Source organism: Trachypithecus francoisi, unplaced genomic scaffold (genome assembly GCF_009764315.1).
Source record: "Trachypithecus francoisi isolate TF-2019V2 unplaced genomic scaffold, Tfra_2.0 Lachesis_group1, whole genome shotgun sequence".
Classification (NCBI taxonomy): Eukaryota; Metazoa; Chordata; class Mammalia; order Primates; family Cercopithecidae; genus Trachypithecus; species Trachypithecus francoisi.
The window spans coordinates 142905320-142927259 of NW_022681454.1; the positions used below are offsets into that span (position 1 = coordinate 142905320).

The 21940-nt window shown below is 39.5% G+C and overlaps 2 protein-coding genes across 6 annotated transcripts; one reads left to right on the plus strand and one right to left on the minus strand.

Annotated features, from left to right (window-relative positions):
- Positions 1–811: 811 nt before the first annotated feature.
- Positions 812–15976, plus strand: LSM6 (LSM6 homolog, U6 small nuclear RNA and mRNA degradation associated). Of its 5 annotated transcripts, none has more exons than XM_033215411.1 (5): positions 817–944; positions 2262–2365; positions 7989–8098; positions 13231–13344; positions 15571–15976. In XM_033215411.1, the coding sequence occupies exons 3-5, from the start codon at positions 8005–8007 to the stop codon at positions 15603–15605; spliced, it is 243 nt and encodes an 80-aa protein (XP_033071302.1). In that variant the 5' UTR covers positions 817–944; positions 2262–2365; positions 7989–8004; the 3' UTR covers positions 15606–15976. The 5 variants fall into 5 exon arrangements, with proteins under 5 accessions (XP_033071300.1, XP_033071302.1, XP_033071301.1 ...); XM_033215410.1 differs by having other exon boundaries at positions 7995–8098; XM_033215412.1 differs by lacking the exon at positions 817–944 and adding an exon at positions 1029–1563 and having other exon boundaries at positions 7995–8098.
- On the minus strand, positions 8269–8787 carry LOC117085990 (guanine nucleotide-binding protein G(I)/G(S)/G(O) subunit gamma-5-like). Its single transcript, XM_033215414.1, has one exon. It carries the CDS (start codon positions 8712–8714, stop codon positions 8508–8510), a length of 207 nt encoding a protein of 68 aa, XP_033071305.1. The 5' UTR covers positions 8715–8787; the 3' UTR covers positions 8269–8507.
- Positions 15977–21940: the final 5964 nt, after the last annotated feature.

The window sequence follows — 21940 nt, forward strand, 5'->3', positions numbered from 1 at the left end:
TTCTGCCTTTAGCCAAAAGAAGGTTACAAGGGAGGAATTCTTTAGAAAAAAATTCTGCATCTTAGATTTTATAACACCTAATGGGGTTAAGGATCTGTGTTGGAAGATCTTATTGCTTTGTGTACAGCGTTACAAATCATAAATAAAATTAAAGTATTTAAGTTTTCAGCTGATGAGAGTATATGTGGAGGGAGAAAAAGGAATCAAGTCCTGGGGTAACAGTTTTTTTTTTCCCTTCCAATCCCATTAATAGAAAGAGTATTGAGAATTCATGCAAAATTCCAAATCAAGTTCCCATAGTAGCACTTAAATAATGTCTGCACACCATTTCCAATTGGAACAAGTTTTTAATGTAACACAATTAATGTCATTATAATTCGGAGTTACTTGAGTGATTTTAATTATTTTTGTATCAACATTGCCATGGAAACAGTCTCTTGCTAAAATGGCTTAAGTCTTCACACATTTAATCAATATCCAGAGGTAGATTTAAAGACTTGAGGTGTTTTATTTATTTATTTGCTTTAAACTATTCAAGGACGTTTCTGGATACACAGTGCCGTTACTTAAACAGTAAATTCCAGTTTCCTATGACTTCAAGTTATTTTTTACACTTCTGCAAATAAATCCTGGACAAAAGATCACTTCTAGTTTCCTGGATTTTTGTTTTTGTTTTATATCGTATTTGTTTTGTATTCAGATTTCTGTTAGAGGAACTCCAGTGCACCAATTTTGCTACTAGACAAAACAGGATTCTCGGATTTGCGCGCTTCGGCGCTGACAGGCTTTTTCGGCCCCAGCGGGCTGCCGTAGCAGAGAAGAGCACTGATTGGCTGAGGCAGAAAAGTGCCGCTGCCTCGGAGGTTTCGGTTTTGGCTGCGATCATCCGCGGAGGCTGGACTCGTGGGGCCCCTGGAGTGAAGGTTCTGGATCCCGCCCGTGAGGTGAGCCGCACGGCTGCGCGGGCCGATGACGGGGCCGGGCGCCCCGGGTTCGACGCCCCAGTGTTCAGTCGCGCTGTGGAGCGGCGGCTGCAGCGGCCCTAGGCCGGGCGAGGCAGCCCCGGAAAGGGCCTGAGGGGAACGGGTTGGGGCTCCGGGAAGGGACCGCTGAGTGTCAGGTTCCCGCGAAATGCCGCATCCAAGCTCTCCGCGCAGGGAATGGCCGGAGAGGTCTGATGGTGGGCGCCGGGACCGCCCTCAGCGAGGTGCCTAGACTGCATGGAGAGTAGCGGCACCGTGCCGGCTCCCACCGAGTTGGCGTCCGAGACCGGTTCAGGTTGTTAAAGTTCCCCAGGGAGCCCCGAGGCCAATCCCAGGATTCGGCGGGAAAGCGGATCCCGAACTCAGGCCTAGGCTTCGCCAGTCTTCCAGGGCTTCAGGGAATTGCAAACCCTTCTCTACATCGGGGTGGCTGCGCCTGACCACAGGAGTTAAGGACTGGACTCGCCTGTCTTACTGAGTTGTCAGGCCTAGGAACCCAATTGTATGGTCTTAAGTCCTATCGCCCGAGGTGTTCTGTGCGTTCGCGTGTCCGCGCGCGTGCATAGCAGGCATTTTTAAGGTATGTAGGATTAGGATGAAGCGGATTACCCTACCCCACTGCTCTTAGTAATATGTGACTATTGTAGAAAATTGCAAACATAGAAGACTTTAGTGAAGAAATAATATTCACAACCCTTTCACCTACAATCTTTTTCTCCTGTGTACGCTAGCTTCTACTTGTGCTAAGAGTGTACATGTTTAATCACTTAACAGTATAGTTTTCCACTTCCATTTAAAAACTCTTCCTAAATATTATTCTAATTTTGTATCTTCTTTTGATTGACTGTCCCATCATTGTGGGTCTCAATGTAGGTCCCATAAATTATTCAGTCATTTCCCGATTATGGGATATTATAGATTGTTTTTGAATTTTTGAATCTCTTAGCACCCCAGATAATACTTTGATAAAAACTTTTTTCCCCTTATTTTTTAGATTATTTCCTTGGACTAGATTCTCAGAAGTGAAATTATCAGATTAGATGCTTTCATCTGTAAGGCCTTTTTTAGGCCTTCATACACATTGCTGCAGTGTTTTCCAAAAAAGTTTTTTAGGTATTTGGCAATTTTACTTGCTTGAATACTGTGCAGAAATCTTGAGAGGCTTATGTTTGTGGGATATGTGTGTGTGTGTGTCACTGGAGTTAATGCATTACTACCTGCATGTTAGGGCAGGAAGAGACTTAAGTGGTCATCTGGCATAACTCCCTTATTTTGCAGATGAGGAACCTGGGGCCATGAGAAGTGAAATGATGAGTTATCCAAGTCACACAGCTAATTAAGTAGCAGAGCTGGGATTAGAACTCAGGTTTCCTGCCTCCCAAGTGAGTACCCTGTGCTGCATCAGGCAGTCTCTCACTGAACTCTGGCATAGTAGATATTAGAATTTAAAAATTTGTTTACATCACCTGGATTATTCTCTCCTTTTAAAAGTGTACTAACAGATTAATGATCGGAGGGACCTGTAACACTGAGAAATTGGAAAGTGATTATTTTCATGGCCAAGACTAGAAATCCATTATTTAGAATGGCAACCCCTTCAAGATTTTGACAGTTGTTTTCAGGTTCCCTTTATGTTAGAATAAAACATCCTTGATTAATTATAATCTACACTCCATCATTTGGTTAGAATGTAGCTTTTGGTTATCATTTGCTATACTTCAGAGATTTCTTTAAAACTCCTCACTTTAAAACCAAAGAACAATGTTGTTGTTGGTTTTTTTTTTTTTTAGGGCTTATAGCAGAGATTCTCATCTTCCATTGACATTTTGGGCTGGACAGTCCTTTGTTGTGGAGGGCGGTCCTGTTAGTTGTAAAATGTTTGGCAACATCCCTGGTCTCTACTCACTAGTACAGCAGTAGCACCACCTTCCTCAGTCATGACAGTTCAGTGTCCCCAGGTATTTCCAAATGTCCCTGAGCAGGGTGGGGTGGGGTTGGGAGGACTGCCCCTAGTTGAGAACCATTAGCTTAAATAAATTATCTGGAGAGCGTCATAAAATGTAAAATACAGTGCTTTTACCTGAGTAGACTTCAGGAATCTGCATTTTAACAAGCATCTCTAGATTTGGAAACAACTGGTTCTTGAATGACAAATGGTGGTTTTCTCCGTCTTTGGTGGTCCTAATAGAGATTACTTGGTTAGTATTTGTTGAAGTACGTGCATGATCCTACTAGTCACTGTATCCATAGTTTGGGCTGGTGGGGGCTGGACAGGGATTTTGCTTGGCACTGGCCTTGAATGTCTCTTCCACAGACTTGGGCAATGTGCTTAGGTACCAGGGATACCAAGTGAGTAAGATATTTCCCCTGTCCCCAAGGAGCTTAAAACTCACCATGGGAGACCTGTCAGCAAATGGAAAAATTACAAAACAGCCTGATAAGGACCGTGACCGAGAGTGGAAAGAGGTGCTCTGGGTGGACTCACTTTGCCTTTGGGAGAGAGGGAGAGAAGTAGCGCCTGCTGCTCAGGAAGGAGGGATTAGTATGAAGCCTTCACAAGACAGCGAGGCACTCTACTGTGTCCGAAAGGAGGATTTAGAGAGCTGTTCTTCTCCGTGTCTGATCGCTTCCTCAGACGCTGATCTGTTAGTCTAGTGCTGCGGTTACTTGGATTGTAATGTTTCCTTGCAATTTTTTGCTTTTCAAATTTTTTTCACCCTAAACTGTAAATATGCTAGGAGTAGGTAAAAACTTACAGGTGAACATTGCCAAGAAATAAGGATTTTCATGTCTTCTGCTCAGTGGCATAACTCGAATCACATGAGGTAGTTTTCTTTGCGTTTGTTCATTGTATTTCTTTGAGGCTAATTTACAGCACTTTGTCACGTTAGGTATTTTTTTCCCCAGTGCTGCTGCTCTCCGACTGGATTTCTCACCGCCTCTATTGCGATTCCCCAAGATTTAACCAGAGAATCTTAACATATTCAGAAGGCAGCTGTACCTGTGAAAGCGCTTGGGGTTTGGGGTCAGCCTTGGCTTTGCTTTCCACCTCACACGGTTTCTCTGTAAATTGCTTATGAATCTAACGCTCGTAGCACATAGTTGGATTAATAAAAGTTCTTTTTTTCTTCATTCTCTTACCAAAAAGAAAAAAATTCCGTGCAGGGCACTTTGCAGATGTTTTTTCATACTAAGCCTCTCAGTAGCTTCTGACAGAAAATATACTGCCTTTGACTTAATAGCCATTTATGAAACTAGGTCATTTACAACAAGCCTGAGTAGGAGTCAGGGGAGGGAGAGGAGGTATAGAGAGTGATTATGACTTTAATTTTGAAAGGAGAAGTTTTACCAAGGTGACCCTGAAGAAAGGTCTTTTTCCTCTTATGTGTTTATGGTTCAAGAGACTCATCTCTTGATTCAGAAATTGTCAGAACAGTTCCTTCTGCCTTATCCAATTTAAAAGATGAAAACTTAAAATTACTTGAGCCAAGTGATGGGAAAAATTGTGGTGTCAAGACCAATTTACTCATACAAAATGGATTTATGGGCAAGTCATTAAGTAACAGGGAGTACCAAGGAAGCCTAATGAAGACTAATGTAAAAGATATGGCTTTCCTAAAGTGATGGATAAAATGTGTTTGAGGCAACCCATATACCCTTTTCCAAATAACCTTAAAAGTATTTTTTTCCAAGAGATTTAGTAGAATGTAGATATTTTAGAGAACAGATGAGAAGCTTGTGAGCCCCTTTTGTCACGTGGCTTACAGTATTTTGAGAGAGAAAAGACCCACATAAAGAATACAAAAGAGGGCGTAGCGACAGGTTATAGCAAATAAAATCAAATGCCAAACTGTGTGATGCCAAAACTAGGTGAGATGGGCATCTCCACTCTGCTATGGAAAGTAGAGAGTGGAACCCAAGGAAGTTCCTGCTTAAAAATCTGTTTCCTATTATTGACAACAGTATTTCCCCTTGCCAGTTATCTCCTAGGCTTGTTCAAATAGATTCCTGGCTCCTACCCCAGGACTACTGAGTAGAATCTCCAGCTGATCCTAATGATTCAAGTTTGGGAAACTGACCCAGAGCCTGAACTCCGTGCTCCTGTGAATGTTGCACAGCTCCCTGCCTCAGAGGCGTCTCCTTGCCTATGTAGATTTTACCTTCTACCCAGGCACATGTCCCGTGCGTTTTCTGACTTCTCTTTCAGCTGGAGGGTGACGCCTTTTCCTTCAAACCCAGCTCAGGTGTTAACCTCCAGAAATTCTTCTTTGATCTGCCAAACCTGGGATAAAAGAGTGTTCTCTGCCCTTTTGTGCATAATTCTATCAGAATATACATCACCTTTGTAAAATTCTCTATTTACACGTTTTTTGCCCTCTGTAGAATGTAAACTCTGAGGTCTTAAGGCCTTGTCTTTGTGTTACATTTCCCAGCCCCGTGTGCCTGAACTTGACAGGTGCTCGGTGAAAGTTGGAAGTGTTGATTGCCTTCAGGAAGAGATTGATGTTAATTGGAATACAGATAAGGCGTAATGGACAAGGTGTTATCTTTGGTGAGCTTAGAAGAACATATCTGTGTTTTTTAAAAGGTGTGGAAAGTTAATAATACCTTTAAAATAACCTATACTGTCAAGCAACTGATAGTCAAGATTTGCATTCTTTTTTCTGACAGTTATTAACTCTTTCCAGTTTTTGCTTTTCACATGTTTTTAATCTGAAATTGTAAATACTCTGAGTAGGTGAAATTAGTAATAATTAAAGTAGTTAATATCTCTGTGAACTAGAGTCACATTACAATGTATTTTAGTGGTTTTTAACACAAAGTAGCTACTTTCATCTCAGTTTTATACACAATGAAACTGTGGCATATTGGGATTTAGTATCTGTGATAGGAAATGAACCTGACTCATCAGTTGAGTATCAGGCCTTCGGAGTTAATATTCTCTCTACATGTGTTCAGCCTCAAAACAGCACGTGTTCAAAACGTAAATAAGACGGTTTATAGATGAATGGGAAGATTTGTATATTTTCACTAAACTCATTAAAGGTAATGAATCTGTTACAGTATTTACTTTGTAATTTTTCACTTTGTACTCAGAACAGAATAAATAAAATTGCTGTGTGATCTGAGTCCTGAATGAAAAGTGTTTGTCCTGAATAGTAGTTGTAATTGTAATTATAATAGTAGTTGTAATTGTAGTTATCTGTTGAGATTGTGGAGCTAAAAAAATAAGCTGGAAATTCAATGGGAAAGTTAAATTAATATTTGTTGAGCAAAATAATTACTTGATTGCATTTTAAAAACATCTTTCAAACCTTGGGGGCAGTGTAGATTGTCCAAATGATAACCCAAAATTCAAAAATAATTTCTGAAATCTGTATTTTCTTTTATTTGACTTAGGATGTTGACTTTTCTTGGCTAAAGAAAATTATTTTACTTAAATTACGATTGCTTTTGTTTATTCACACTGTTTAAACAAGTTTAAATTTTTCTAGATTTTAAATTCTTTAAGGGCAGAGCCTTTGTGTATGACATGTTTTTGAATTTCCTTGCTCAGTGTGTACACATACATATTTGTTGAACCCAGTAACCTGGAGTTCCAGCTTACTACATCTGCTGATCCTGTATGAATTCACTATGAGAACATATCTAAATCATCCTCCTCCACACAAATTCAGATTATTGAGTGGATGGACTTAGAGTGAAATAAGCATAATGGAAGAATGTTTAATGAAAAAATTTCGTTGAAAACAAAAGAACAGCTTGAGTTCTTGAAGGGAATCCTTAAAATAGTGTTTCCATACTAATTTTTAAGTCTCAGTGCTATATAGCTGCTGAATAATAGTGATGCTGAATTTGACTGAAACAGAAACACTAATTTCTGAAATATTTTTACTCAGTTTTTGCTTAACTACAGCCTTATTAACTTGCCAACATATTTTGAAAGAAAGAGCTATTATATAAGAAAAGATGCATTTTGAAAGGAGTGATGTGCAGCTTTGCATGTCTGATGCTGTTGATTTGGGTGTGTAATGCTATCTCTTTTTCTATGTTAGACTCCTATTATTCTTGAGTTTTAAGACTGTTTTTCTTCGTTATTTAGAGCACATATCTGCTATAGTCATAATAGAATAATTAAAAATCTTTGGCTGTGTTACTGCCTTTCAGAAGGCTGTTTTAGGTTGTGATTAAGATTATGGGCTGGCTGTCCACTTTCTAGCTGTGTGACCTTGAGCAGAGTGTTTAATCTTTCTGTGTCTTTTTCTTCATGTGTAAAATGAGGATAAAAACAATACCTGCCTTTTAGGGTAGAGCAATTTAAATGGATTAATACATATAAAGTTCTTGGAAAAGTGCTGGCATGTAGTACACTCAAAATTACCGTTAGATTATAATTCTTTTCAGAGATACCATGTAGGCATCAGTTGCTCATAAATGTATCTGTTCTATATAATATGGGCTTTAAAATAGGGCTGATTTGAACTTGAATGTTCCGTCACATTTGGGAACAAATTATTTAATCTTTCTGTGCTTTTACTTTCATCAGCAAAATGAGGGTATTAAGACCTTCTTCCCAGGGTTCTTGTAAAGATGAAATGTAGTAGTGTTTATAAAGACCTTAGCAGAATGCTCCGCATAAAATAACCAACAATTCACTGAATGGAGGTGGTAGTGGTTGTAATGGGTATACTGACTGTGTGTCAGGCAGTAATGATAAGTGATTAAGAGCAGGTGCTTTGTAAACACAAGACTTTCCCTAATGAGGCTATGCCATGGTGTTGTGGGAACTGAATAAGGTAATACATGTAGAATGTTCAGCTTAGTATCTGGCTCATAGTAAGTACTGAAAACATGTTACCCGTCATGTAGTAGCAGTGGATTAATATGTGTCTTCTCACATGGTCCTTTGATACTTCATTTTCTGTAAGTATGTTAAGGGCTGTAAGGGTTTTGTTGAATAATCAGGTTTGGTCTTTACCTTTTATTATTCCTTTTCATATTTTGATTTAGGATTGTTAAAATGAGTCTTCGGAAGCAAACCCCTAGTGACTTCTTAAAGCAAATCATCGGACGACCGGTTGTGGTAAAATTAAATTCTGGAGTGGATTATCGAGGTAATATTTTCATGTTTCATTCTCACTGGTGTAACTGAATAAGTAAATGTGACTTACTGATTTTTATTAACCTCTTAAATATACCCAATAGACCGAAAAAGTACTGGTCATCAGCAGTTTTTATGCGTATCTCTTCTTCTACCTCTGATATCATTCCTTTTATTTTATTTTTTCATACTAAGTTTTATTGTATGCTGCTGCCAGTGTATATAAAGCAATTACCCTTGTGAAATAGAAATTCATGAAAATTCAGAGAGGTAGATGTTAAGGAGTGACAAAAGTAGAAGTTTGTATATTATGGCACATGTGTTACAGGGATAAGCTTTTGCACAGGCTTCAAATGTAGCTCTCTTGAATATTCACTGGATCATAAGGAGTGGTTTGGGAAACCTTTGAAAGATTCATTTTACTACAAAAAGGAACAGACTTTCTGGGGTCTGAAGGGATTTGTACTTGAAGATGCTCCAGTCAGCAGAGGGTCATGTTGAGTATTCTGCAGACAGAATTGTTTCAAGTCTGCAGCTGCCTGGGAAACTTTTACGCACTTGAGCCCGGCCTCCAGCTGGAGCTGTTGAACCACTTTCTTCATAGCGGCGACACTGGAGGAGCCAGACATGGTGCACACGACAGCCGGGCCGATTCGTGGGTTGGTGGGTCATGGGTCGGTGGGTCGGCGGGACCAGACAACTGAGCCGGTCATTCCTTTTAGAAAGACAACTCTGACAGTATAGCATGTGCTTCTGCCTTTCAGTGTGATTTGTGTGACTTCTGTCTCCTGTCTGCTTTGAGATCATACGTGCCTAAGTTCCCTGGTAATAGCCAGGTATTCCTAGTAAACTCAGGTATGAACAACTCAACTGAAGAACATCTTGGTGCAGCAGCATTTGTTTTTGCAGGAGTATGCAAGATTGGCAGGCAGCTATTGAGTATCATTTTACAACCTGAATGTCCCACTTATATAACGTATAATGTGTGGGGCGACAGGGTGAGATTGTCTCAAAAAAAAATGCCTTTCTGTTCTTGGAGAGAATATTATTTTTAAGAGGTCGGAGAGAATATTATTTTTAAGAGGCTGCAGTGCTTTTGAAATTAACTTTATAGGAAGAATGGTTTCAGATTCCATTTTTTAAAGTTACTGAATTTCTTATCTTCCACAACTAAGGTATGTTAAGTTACTTGAAATATTTCACAGGCGTAGCTAACTAATTCATTATCTGAGTGACTTGGTCTCTTGGGTTGCTCTAACAGAATACCACAGACTGGGTAATTTTTATTTTCATTTTTTTAAAATTTATTTCAGTAGTTTTTGGGGTACAGGTGGTTTTTTTGTTATTTTTATTTATTTATTTATTTTTTTTTTTGAGACGGAGTCTCGCTCTGTCGCCGGGGCTGGAGTGCAGTGGCCGGATCTCAGCTCACTGCAAGCTCCGCCTCCCGGGTTCACGCCATTCTCCTGCCTCAGCCTCCCGAGTAGCTGGGACTACAGGCGCCCACCACCTCGCCCGGCTAGGTTTTTGTATTTTTTAGTAGAGACGGGGTTTCACAGTGTTAGCCAGGATGGTCTCGATCTCCTGACCTCGTGATCCGCCCGTCTCGGCCTCCCAAAGTGCTGGGATTACAGGCTTGAGCCACCGCGCCCGGCCGGTTTTTTTGTTATATAGATACATTCTTTAGTGGTGGTTTCTGAGATTTTGGTGCACCCGTCACCTGAGCACTGTACACTAGACTGGGTAATTTTCTTTCTTTCTTTTTTTTTTTTTTTTTGAGACAGAATCTCGCTCTGTCACCCAGTCTGGAGTGCAGTGGTGCGATCTCGGCTCACTGCAAGCTCCGCCTCTAGACTGGGTAATTTTCAAAAATAGAAGTTTATTTTCTCACAGTTCTGGTGGCTAGGAAATCCAAGATCAAGGTGCCAGCAGGTTCAGTTGTCTGGTGAGGGCTACATCTTCCGGAGAGGAGGAATGCTGAGTCCTCACGTGGCAGAAGGCAGAGGGCAAACCAGCACACTGCATGAAGCCTTTTTTTATGCAGGCCTTCATCCTGTTAAAGGGCAAGTCCCCATGGTCTGCTTGCCTCTTAAAGACTCCCACCTCTTAATACTGTCCTATTGCCAAACACATGAATTTTGGACGGGACACATTCAAACCATAGCACAGGGTTTTGTGGCCCTTTCTTGGTCTCTTTTCTGAATAATTAATCATCATAGTAATCTCTTGAGCTTTTTCCTTTGAAGTCTCTGTTGATCATCCCCACCTAGTAAAGGAGGAGCTAGGACTCAAGTTCAGGCTCAGCTCATAAGCCTTGTTAAGAAACCACTCTGGTGATTATGTACTCCCTTAGGTTGTTGACATTAATAACATATCTCCAGTTTAATTTTATTTTTATAGTAAAACTAATGGATTCATCTGGAATACTAAGGTACTATAATATCTCCTGTACTGCCTCTCACCTTTGAACTTTTGATGGCCCCATAGGAAGTAATAGACTTCTAGGGATTTTAATCTGTTTGACAATTGATTAAAGTAATAACATTGTGTTCAATATCTTCTCAGTACCCATTTTATTGAAGAGATGAACCAGCGTGACCTTTTTTCTCTGTAGTCTTTAGGGAAAATTTTTCTATTTATAAAGATAATACATGTTTTAGTTTTGTTTTAATTTTAGAAATGTAAAAGGAAATAATAGAGAAAAGTATATAGAAGAAAGCCAAGTCTCCCCAATGCTACCATCCAGAGACAGTTTACCAATTTTGACCTCTATATAACCATAATTTGACATAAATGGAATCAGCTGTACATGCAACCTGATTTTTTTTTTTTTTTTTAACCATGAAACAATGCATTTAGTTTTGTGACAATATAGAGGGTTTAATGACTGCATAGGAATCTCTTGTGTGGCTGTACCATAGTTTTGTTTTTACTTTTAACCAATTTCCTGTTAATGGACATTTAGGTGTTGACCTGTTTTTTGCCACTATAAACAACTCTTTTACTTTGACATATATTGTGAACAGTTGACTAAGCATCTCTTTAGAATCAGTTCCCTGGGCTAGGATTTACAAGTCAGAGAGTATTCCATGGCCCTGCCTCAGAGAACCTGGGTTTGTCCTTCATGTTCTCACCAACTCTTGTATTAGCTTTTTTTCATCTTTTCCAGTCTAATTGGCAACAAGTAATATCTCGTTCTACATATATTTTGTTTGTTTACTAATGAGATTCAGCAGTCTTTCACATGGATAGTAACTATAATTTTTTTTCCTCTTATGAATGTCTGTTCGTGGCCTTTATACGATTAAAACAAAATGTTCTGTACTATTAGATAGCCTTACTAAAAGAACGTGCTTATTTTGTGGTTTACAAAACACCAAAAAAAAAAAAAACTGAAAACAAAACACAACATACAAGAAAAACCTCCAACTCTCTGTAGCAGCTTCTGTTTAAGAAAATGTCTTGTTTTGGTTATGTATAGTAGGTTATCTCATGGAGAAGGAAACGGTTATATTTCTAACCCCCTGGGCAGTTTTTTTGTTTGTTTGTTTTTTGTTTTGTTTTTTGTTTTTTGCCTTTGCTGTGAGAATAGATACTTTAATTAGAAGTGAACTTTTTTTTTTTTTGAGACCAAGTCTCACTCTGTCACCCAGGCTGGAGTACAGTCGCTCAGTCTTGGCTCACTGCAGCCTCTGCCTCCCAAGTTCAAATGATTCTTCTGCCTCAGCCTCCCGAGTGGCTGGAATTACAGGCACCCACCACTACGCCCGACTAATGTTTGTATTTTTAGTAGAGACGGGATTTCGCCGTGTTAGCCAGGCTGATCTTGAACTCCTGACCTCAAGTGATCTGCCTGCCTCTGCCTCCCAAAGTACTGGGATTACAGGCATGAGCCACTATGCCCAGCCTGGACATTTCATTTTGAAATTCTTTTCATTAGTTTTCAAACAGGTTTGCATATTGTGCCTTAGAAGTTTCTTGCTCATTTATAATTGTGGCTTGTATGTAAAATAATACAGCAGGAAATGAGCTAAAGTTATAGCTTAAGCTTTCTTTGGCTAGGAAATAATTTTATTATTCACAGTCCATTCTGGTTCTTTGAGAGTTTACCGCTGTTAGCAGAATTCTGGTAGATTAATGTCTTATGCTGTCATTACACACACAATTTTGAAAGGAAACTTTTTTGTTTAGAGGATAATGGGGGCAGAGGCAGAGAGTGAGGAGCATATTAATGAAGTTAAGACATCAAATGAGAAACTATAGTCTCGACTAATTAAATCTAGTATTTGTTTTTACTTAAATTTTTTTTTCTAGAAAATACCACTTTAAATTAGAGACAGAGGCTTGCAGATTTTCATCTTTTGAAAAAGATCATTAGGTCAAATTTTACAAAATTTATACCATCTTAACACAATTAAAGATTCACTCAAACTGTTTCCTTGAAAGCTCCCTCGAATGTTTTTGGCCATTTTCTCTATTAGTTTTGATTGGAAAATATTATAGCTGTAACAAAACAGAACAAGATGTGTTATAATGCAATATGTTGCCCTATATTCTCAAGCTGCTCTTCACTGTGAGTCACAGCTTTAAGATGTTCTTTCGGGAGCACCTGCTGTCTCCTCTTCTATTATTTTAACAGATTGTGGAGACTTCCTTTTAACCCTGGAGTACATTCATCTGCTGCAGTAGATGTTGTTGTAAAAGGATGAAATAAATCTGCCAGACCCGTATTTCACTTAGTGGTTGAAGTAGGAAATGCCACTGGAACCAAGGATCATTTGTTCATGCATAATTGCCCACCTTGTGCTTAGCTTTCAAAGAATGGTATTTTTGTTGGATTAGTCTTATTCTCTTACTTTTTTGAATGCTTTAAAAGTTGCTATGTGGTCATACATACCGTGAGGGAAGTGACAGTTTGTTGTTTTACCGGGTAGTAGTGGGTGCGTGACTGCCTTCCTAGTCTTCATTCAGATTGGCATAGAGTTGTTTTGTGCTTAAGCTGTTGAGTTTCATTTATGGTATGAATTTTTATATTAAGCATCTAAGAGCTAATGAATAAAGAGATCGTCTGCTCTAAGGTATACCTTGTAATTTTCAACTCCTACTTGCCTTGTATATCTTCTTTTTGACTAAATATGTCTGCAGGGGTCCTGGCTTGCCTGGATGGCTACATGAATATAGCCCTGGAGCAGACAGAAGAATATGTAAATGGACAACTGAAGAATAAGTATGGGGATGCATTTATCCGAGGAAACAATGGTAACATTTCTTCACCCTACAGTACAGCATTCATTCAAAATAAGCCTTTCTGTTTGTAATCCAGATCACCAAAGAGTTTACTAGATAATTTAAAAGTCCAGTTTTAGGCTTGATTATTTTAAAATGCTTATATGTCAGTTTGACCAGTTATTTTTTTAGATACATCATGGAATTTTTAAACTAAAATTCCCTCCTTCCCTTCCTTTAGTGATGAGGAACTGGGGGCATTGTTCTCCTGACCCGGAACCCTGCTCTCTTGAATATAGTGTATTATTATCTCCCCAACACATATTCCTGCTTCTTGTAGCCTGGAAGTTGGAGCTGTAAGAATGGGCACCATTTCCCTGCTGTCTTTGATTTGCATAATTTGGCAGTTTGTCCTATTTGTCCCTTCTCTATTAAACATTCAGATGTTTTCTGTGCAGATTTGCATCTTTTGATTTGGCAAAAATGGCAAAATAGAAAAAATAAAGTTACTCAGTTTTTTAACAACTAATAAATTGCTATGATTTTTATGGTTATTTTTAAGTACCTAGTTTCAAAATGAAAATTATGATAAAGTCATATTTGTATTTTTGGTGGGGAGGGAAAGATAACAGAATTATGAGAATTACCCTACTTTTTGGTTCCATCTTCCAAATGAAACTCTGGGATTCTTGAGTTCAGCTTTTTTGTTGATTTCTTTAATTCTGGATGTCTTCAACCCCCTAAATAGTTGGATGTCTTTGCTATAAACTAAACTTTCTGACTTTTATAATTGTCTGTCCCCTGTGCTTACAGTACCATATTTCTTCATATCATATTTTTACATACATTATTTCCTGACTTTCTGGTCCTTTCTGTTTATAGAATTACCCTATTTTTCATATCCTTATTTGACCTCCTCTTTTTCTTAAGAAATGTTATGATCTTGCCTTGCCTCAAGACAGCTAGTGGCAGCAGTCACCAGCAGGTTGGGTTCTGTGCGTGTTGATAGGGTAGATCCTTTAATGTGCACACTACACCTAGGACTTGGGGGGCAGGGTTGGGGGGTGGCTGTACTGGCATTCTGATGCTTCCCTTCATGTCACATTTCCTATGATGTAATCCATGACACTCATCTTTAGACTCCCTAGTTCACATCATTGGCTGTTAAAGAGGATCTTGACTGACTTGATTGATCTGTGCTATGTTCTTTGATGAAGACACCTTACTGTTCACTTTGAGCAGACCTCTCAGAAGCCGAGTAGGCATGGAGGGTGGAAGGGAGAGCCATCTCTAGTTTGGCCAAAGTGACTCAAGCATTTCATTTTGTTTCATTCCTACGGACCACACATCGTAAGAGTTCAGGTTGATAGTCATGAGAGGACCAGCTAAGCAGAACATTGGGTAACACCAAAGTATAAGACTTTAAAAGGAACTCAGAATAAGGACTTTGGTATCATTAAAAAAAAAAAAAAAAAAACTCCTCAGCTCTTGTTTATCTAACTGTTGCAATTTAGAAGGTAAACACCAAGTTTAGAGATTGTATTGGGGAGATATATGAAAATACATTGTTTATTCTTAATTTGAGATCTAACCTGGTTAGATTTACTGATTTACTTTCTGAAAAGCATTTTTTTTTTTTTTTCCCTGAGATGAAGTCTTGCTCTGTTGCCCAGGTTGGAGTGTAGTGGTGCAGTCTCAACTCACCGCAGCCTCTGCCTCTCAAGCTCAAGCGATCCTCCCACCTCAGCCTCCTAAGTAGCTGGGACTACAGGTGCATACCACCATGCCTAGTTAATTTTTTTGTATTTTTGGTAGAGACGGGGTTTCACCATTTTGCCCAGGCTGGTCTCGAACTTCTGAGCTCAAGTGATAACCTGCTTTGGCCTCCCAAAGTGCTGAGATTACAGGCATGAACTACCATGCTCAGCCCTGAAAAGCATAATTCTTATACTTCTAACTATAGAGCATTCTTAGATGCCAGGGACTTTCACATATATTTTATTTTATCTTCCTGGTCACACTTTGCAGAGTAAATCAGACACATGGATGAGATTAGGATAGTTTTGTAAGACATCAAACCCGGGTGTAGATCCATAAAACTAGTGTCATAGTACTTCTAGAGTTAATTGAATGATATGAGAATTCCTTTTAAATGTCAGATGTATCAGACCAAAACCTGTTGGCTTTTAAACATGCTACTATGTATACTTACAAGCAGGTTTTTTTTTTTTTATTTCAATTTATTTTTTTTCTTTTCAGTGTTGTACATCAGTACACAGAAGAGACGGATGTGAAGACACCAAGAGAGCAACGCTTTTCATAGTTGGATATATTTTTTTATGAATTTTTTCTAATTTTTGCTTCTTTTGTGATACAATTTGTCCTGTTTTTATAATAGTTGGTGATTTTTCACTGACATGTAAGACATATGTACACAATTGTGGATTTAATTGTGAAATGTTTTTTCACATTTAAGTTTCAGTCATTTTCTTATACCTCGTTGTCAGTGTACAGAATGCTAAAAGAATAAAAAAAAAAGACAAAATATATCTCTTCCTACAAGATTCTTTAACTTAAGTTTCGAGGAGTGTCATTTCATTTGACTTGCTTTTCATATCCAATATTTTATATAATGTATGGGCATATAATTAAAACATTTTAGAGGTATCCTCTTTTATTGCATCCTTTTCTGTTATACAAAATCCTTGGGTGAATATGTTCTAAAAGTCATCCAGTTTCAGTCTGAAGCTACAAAAAGGGGCCACAAGATCAGAAGTTCAGCCACTGATTGAGTCACCTAAATAGAAAACAGAATTGGAGAGCTAAGAGCTCCACTTGCACATAAGGAGTGGGAATTTGAATTGAGGTGCTGGAGAAATTCTAAAGATGAGCAAGAGGGAGGAGAAAGCCCTCCTGTCAGCAGCCCACCTGCATCTCCTATGCAGTTAGACTTTTTAGGTTTCCCTGCTCCCTTTCAGGAGCATTGGCATTAATGTTATTCTCTCAGTTTGTGAACACAGTAGGGGAGGGGCCATTCCTGTACATCTCCCACAGTCAGATTAAAGCAAAGCCTAGAGTTTGTAAACATAATTCAAGTTCTAATTGCCGAGCTGAGATTGGGAAAGAATTTTTCCTAACTTGCTTAGCAAGTGGCTGTAGGGAGGCCTTTCTCAAAAATCAGCTGTGTTTGCATGTGACATTGACCAGGAGCAGAGCACCAGGCTTTATGTTGCTTGGCACAAGGCAGCTCCTCTGGTTATATGACTCCTGCTGAGAGGGTTTTCACAATTTATTAATGAGCTTTCCACAACCCTGCTTTCTTCTCCAAACAGTTTTACACTGTCTCTAGGAACAACAAATATATCTGGGCACTGTGGTTGAATGAATACCAGACAATTGTGTGAATGTTGTATTGGACTTCCTCTTCCCTCCCTCCCCAATCTAAATAGCATTCCTGTTTCAGGAGCTGGTGGTGTGATTTGAAACAACTGCCTGGTTGAAGGATATGGGGGCAGGATCGTGAAGGAGGGAGGGAAGTGGCAGTGCTGATTCTGGAGAGGTGTATGTAGTATTTTGTCTTGGTTTATTTTAAAGATCAGAGAGTAATTTGAAACAATTATTTTTTAATTAATAACTTGGGAAAGGTGAACAGAAAGATTTCACAGGGTTTTACCGTGTGCACACTGAAAATAAAACACTTTATGCTATGCTTCAATAATTTATCACTTCTTGACAGGGGCTTGGAAAGGGTCCAGTCTAAGTACAAATCACCAATTTGCTCTTTTATAAATGAGTTCTTTTGAGGAGAAAATGGATGGCCCTCCAAGTGGAGCATATATGCTCTCATTTGTTTTGTAGACTATGTGGGGCTGCCAGGTTATCATGTCCTTTCATTCACTTACATCAGCCACCTCTAAAAGCAATTCCATTGTAGTCTCCCACCAATCTGTAGCATCCTATTTTTTCTAACTTCTTCTCTGACCTCCCCTTTGGTATATGAGTCTTTATTTCCCCCTTGCCATCTCTCTAGTTTAATAGCTCTACAGTGGAGTACTGTTTTCAACCATGGAACTACTTTTAATCAAGATCGACTTTGGGAAATGCTGCCATTTTTATGGTAATAAAGGAGTGTATTATGTACTTGGACCCGCGCAAGTCGTCCCCTATGTATATACCTTCACATAGTAGAACCATGAAACAAAGTGTAAATGCTAAAATTGCTTTGTTCTTAACTGTAGTCTCCTAGAGGTCAGTGAATGATTTCTAGTTGCATTGTAGCGAAGACATTTGTTCCAGGTTGAAGAATTTTTTACTTGAGGATATAACATTTTCCCTGTCTCTGTGCCCCCAAACCCTGGCTGCCACACTCTTTCTCTTGGGCTGTGACAAAACAATGTTTAGCGAGAAACAAAATTGTGCTTGATTTTTCAGACTATCTGACTTCACGTTCTGTTTTGGTCTTTGAGCTATTCCTTGGCTAATCTTCCAACAAGTTGAATTGATTCTTATTTCAAAACTGTTTATCCCAAAACAGAGCTGTTGACAAGTACAAATACAGATGGCAGACATGTGGTATGATTTTCATGTTCTCATCTCAGCATTCAGGAAGGGAATGTTATTGAAAGATGGTTTACATCTGAAGCTTTCTGCTCAAGGCAATATGGAATGCATGCTAGGAGTGCTTGATTATGCTTAATTAATAATAGTAACAAATGCTTACGGGATTTCCTTAAGGTCTAAAAGTGCAGCAGCGTTGGACTTGTTGTGTAAGGCATATCACCCTGGAGGCTATAATAATCTGTAAGAATAGAAGCAACCTCTAGGGGGTAAAATTGTCTTTGATAACCACTGACTCTTGAGTGACCTCCGTACAGCATTCCAGGCCAAAGATCCAGATTGTTCCCTTACTGCAGGCAGACACGCCCATGATTGCACTGACCTTTGTCCTCCGAGCAGATGATCCTCAAGAGTACTGGCTAGCTCTTATATTCAGAGGTAAATCCCAGCCCATGCTGTGGCCTTGCTGTTCCCCACAGCCCAAATGCATTAACTATTATTTTTTTTCTCCACAAAAAGAAATTGTTGGTGAAAGGAAAACAAACTGCAGTTTTTCTCGCCACCGATCTGGTTTCAGGAGGCCGTGTGCTCTGTGGCGTGCCTCTGTCTGTCTGTCCTAAGCTTGCCCCTGACCATTGTGGAGGCAGACACCACCTAAGAGTGGCAGGGTTAGTCCTGACCTCTGGGGTCTGAATATCCAGCAACTCCCATAATTCCAATCGCTGCTGTCTGTTGTACCACCAGTGCCCAGCAGTACAGCTGTGTCTCTGTTGTTGACTGACTAACTTAGACTCACTGTTGAAGTCCAATTAGCCAGAGTGGGGGTGAGAATACAAGAGTGGACGGTGAGAGTGGTACATGCCATGTATGAGAGGACCGTGGAGAAAGCCCTCTCTTATACCTGTTATGTCCCTCCTTTAAAAGATGTGGGAGGTGGTCAGGGAGTGGGGATTTGAGAATGTGGCGACAGAAACCAATTTAGCATTTATTGGATGACAGCTGTAGACAGGCACTGTGCTATACCTTATGGGGGGTAGATAAAAAAGGAAATATGACGTTCACACCTTCCTTACTGAGTTTGTAAGTTTGGGTATTTATGGGGGAAAATGGTACTCTCCATCCTTTTTTTAAAAAATTGGGCCAAAATTGTCAGAATTCTTTTAAAAATCTGAACATTTTAGATGGATTTGGTCATCTCAACTGTCTGTTCGTATCTTGAAATTCAGGACTGGGTAATTTTGAAATCTGAACGTAACTATGCCCTATTTACCCACAGACCCAGGTAGTTCAGCCTCCCATCTTTGTTTTTTTTTCCTTCCCCTAGCAAAAGCCAGCCTTTGTGTGGTTTAGCCGAACAATCATGTTGGATGTTTTTTTTTTTTTTTTTTTCTATTTGAAGACCCATTTTGATTCATCTGCAGCATTAAAGGATTTTCTTCATAGTAATTTGGGAGTTATAGCAGCTAGAAAGGCAGAGGCGTATTCTAAGAACTTCATGAAATATAAAACACTGAAACACTTGGGATAGACTAATTTTCAGTGCCTAGGTTACACAAATGTTCAAATTCACATGGGCTTCGTTTATTCCAAGTTTTATAATGGAATGGATGCTGGTGGGTTTGGCAATATTTTATACCAATAATTTGGATTAAAGGAGAGGTCAGTTTATGAAAAGTTCACATAAGAATCTTAGAGGCAATTTTATTACCATCACGTGCATACGGTATTTCAAGTCACTATTCAGTGTTTATGTCAAATAGATGTTTTATTGAACTTGGAAAAATGAAAAAATTAAAAATGTGTAATATGTATGGTTGAGTGGATGTTGCTGGGATACAGGGCTCCTTGTACCCCGCCCACAGTAGTGTGTTAGTCACGAACCCCAAATCTCAGTGGTGTGAAACAACTAATGATCTTACTCTTGCTCCGTGTGCACAGCGGCCCATAGGTGGGATTCCGCTGATTGCAGTCACCTGGGGGTCCAGGCTGAGGGAGGCAGCACCTTATGTTTCCACCATCTCAACCTGAGGACTCAGCCTCTACTGCAGCAGGGGAAGAGCATAAAGAATCACTCCCTGGCTCTTAAAACCTTTTGCTTAGAGCTAGTGTCATTTCTACCCCGTTATTAGGCAAAGCAAGTTACACGGTCAGGGCTTGCTTTAAGTTTTCAGAAAAGTATAATCCTTTCATGGACCCGGGAGAGACAACCAGAAATACTGGTGAACAATGGTAATAACCTACCACATTATGTGTACTAGTCATGGTTCCTCCAGAGAAATAGAACCAATAGGATGTATAGAGAGATTTGTTTTAAGGACTTGGCTCCCACAATTGTGGAGGCAAGCCAAAATCTGCAGGGTAGGCTGGCAGCCTGGAGACCCAGGGAACAATTGCTATTCAAGTCTGAAGGCTAGCTGCTGGAAGAATTCCCTCTTCCTCCAAGGAAGTCAGTGTTTTCCTATTAATGCTTTCAACTGATTGGCCGAGGCCCACCCACATTATGGGGGGTAATCTGTTTTATTTACTTTAAATAGGTCTACTTATTTAAATTTTAATCTCTTCTTTTAAAAATAGCTTCATAGCAGCATCTAGGGTAATGTTTGACCAAATATCTGGGTACCATGGCCTAGCCAAGTTGATATATGAAGTTAACTATCACGGTATGTTAACCATATCCTTCACATTATACATTTTCTTAATCATTAGTAAAGCATTCAGAAGTATAAAGCCTTGATGTGATTTTTACTGTATTGAAAAAAGAATTCTTTCTTTGTTAAGACTTGGGTTGAGGGACCTGTGCTCCTGGTGTCTTTATTTATCATTAGATTCCAAAGAAAATAGTAACTGGTTTCTTCATGGTTTCAGAAGCTGAGTCTGAATAGATTGTTTTGATTTGGTTTTGTTGCTGCAGTTTAACTTACAATTTTCCATTTAATATATTCCTATATTTAAATGAAAAAGCAGAAGGTAACAATCTTTCCCTAGACCAGGTAATTTTATCTCAAGCCAACCAAATGTGTTCCATCCACATACTGTGAGGAGAGATGATCATGGAGTCTTTAGTATACCTCAGAACTTGCCTTATGTAAAACGTGTCTCAAAGGCACAGGGCATGTTATAGCTAAAACTTTACCTTACCACTTGATACAGTGGGTTTTTATGGCTCTCCCTCTTCAGTATATTCAAAACCCTTTAAAAGTATCTTTCTCCTGAGAAAGTGAGTGTGCTCCTGTCTTGTTTAAGATGTCCCATCAACAGGACCTGATCTCCAGTTTGCTTTTGTCTTTCTCCTAATTGTGATATTCTTGGCAGACCCTGCTTCACGCCCTGTTCCTTGTCTCCCTGGCACTGGCATAGATAGTTAGATTTCTGAGATGATTTCTCCATGCTGGGAGTGCAGTAGAGGAGCCTCATGAGGATCAGACCTCCACCTTGGTTTCATTAGCCAACTAAGCTAATCTTCACATTCTCCCCTCGTGGTCACTGAACAAGGTAGTCCCCTTTTCCACATGAGGAAACCTGAAGCGAAGAGGTTAAGTGACTTGCCCAGGGTTACTTGAGGAGTCGCTGCAGCTACAGTAACAGTTCCCTCTGCTATTTCATCAAGTGTATAGGTGTGGGCTCCATCTAGCATGCATTTAATCAATAAATCAATCTTCTCTTCTGATTTCATCCTACCAGTAGTTGAATGAAGAAGGTCCCAAGATGTGCACACAGACTGCTGTCCTCTACATTCAAAGATGATGTTGCTGACAGTGATTTGTTATCCGGCTTGAGTGTGACAGGAAAGATGAATAGTTGGCCAACAGTCCTTTATACACCAGGCCAAGGTAGAAAACTGCTCCTTGGCTTGCGTCTGCAGGCACTGTTTTCAGAGACTAGCAGTTTTTGAGATGACTGTCTCTTAGAATTTGTTTTTTCTTCCCTGGAATCTCTCTAGTCCTAATTAGTACTCAACAGGCTGTTTCCCAGCAGCCCTTTGCTGGGCCTTTGTGTTGGAAGCTGTACATCATTGGACCCAGTAGGTCTGTAGGAGAAAAGTGGAGACAGGCTGTGTGTGCATCTGAATCGA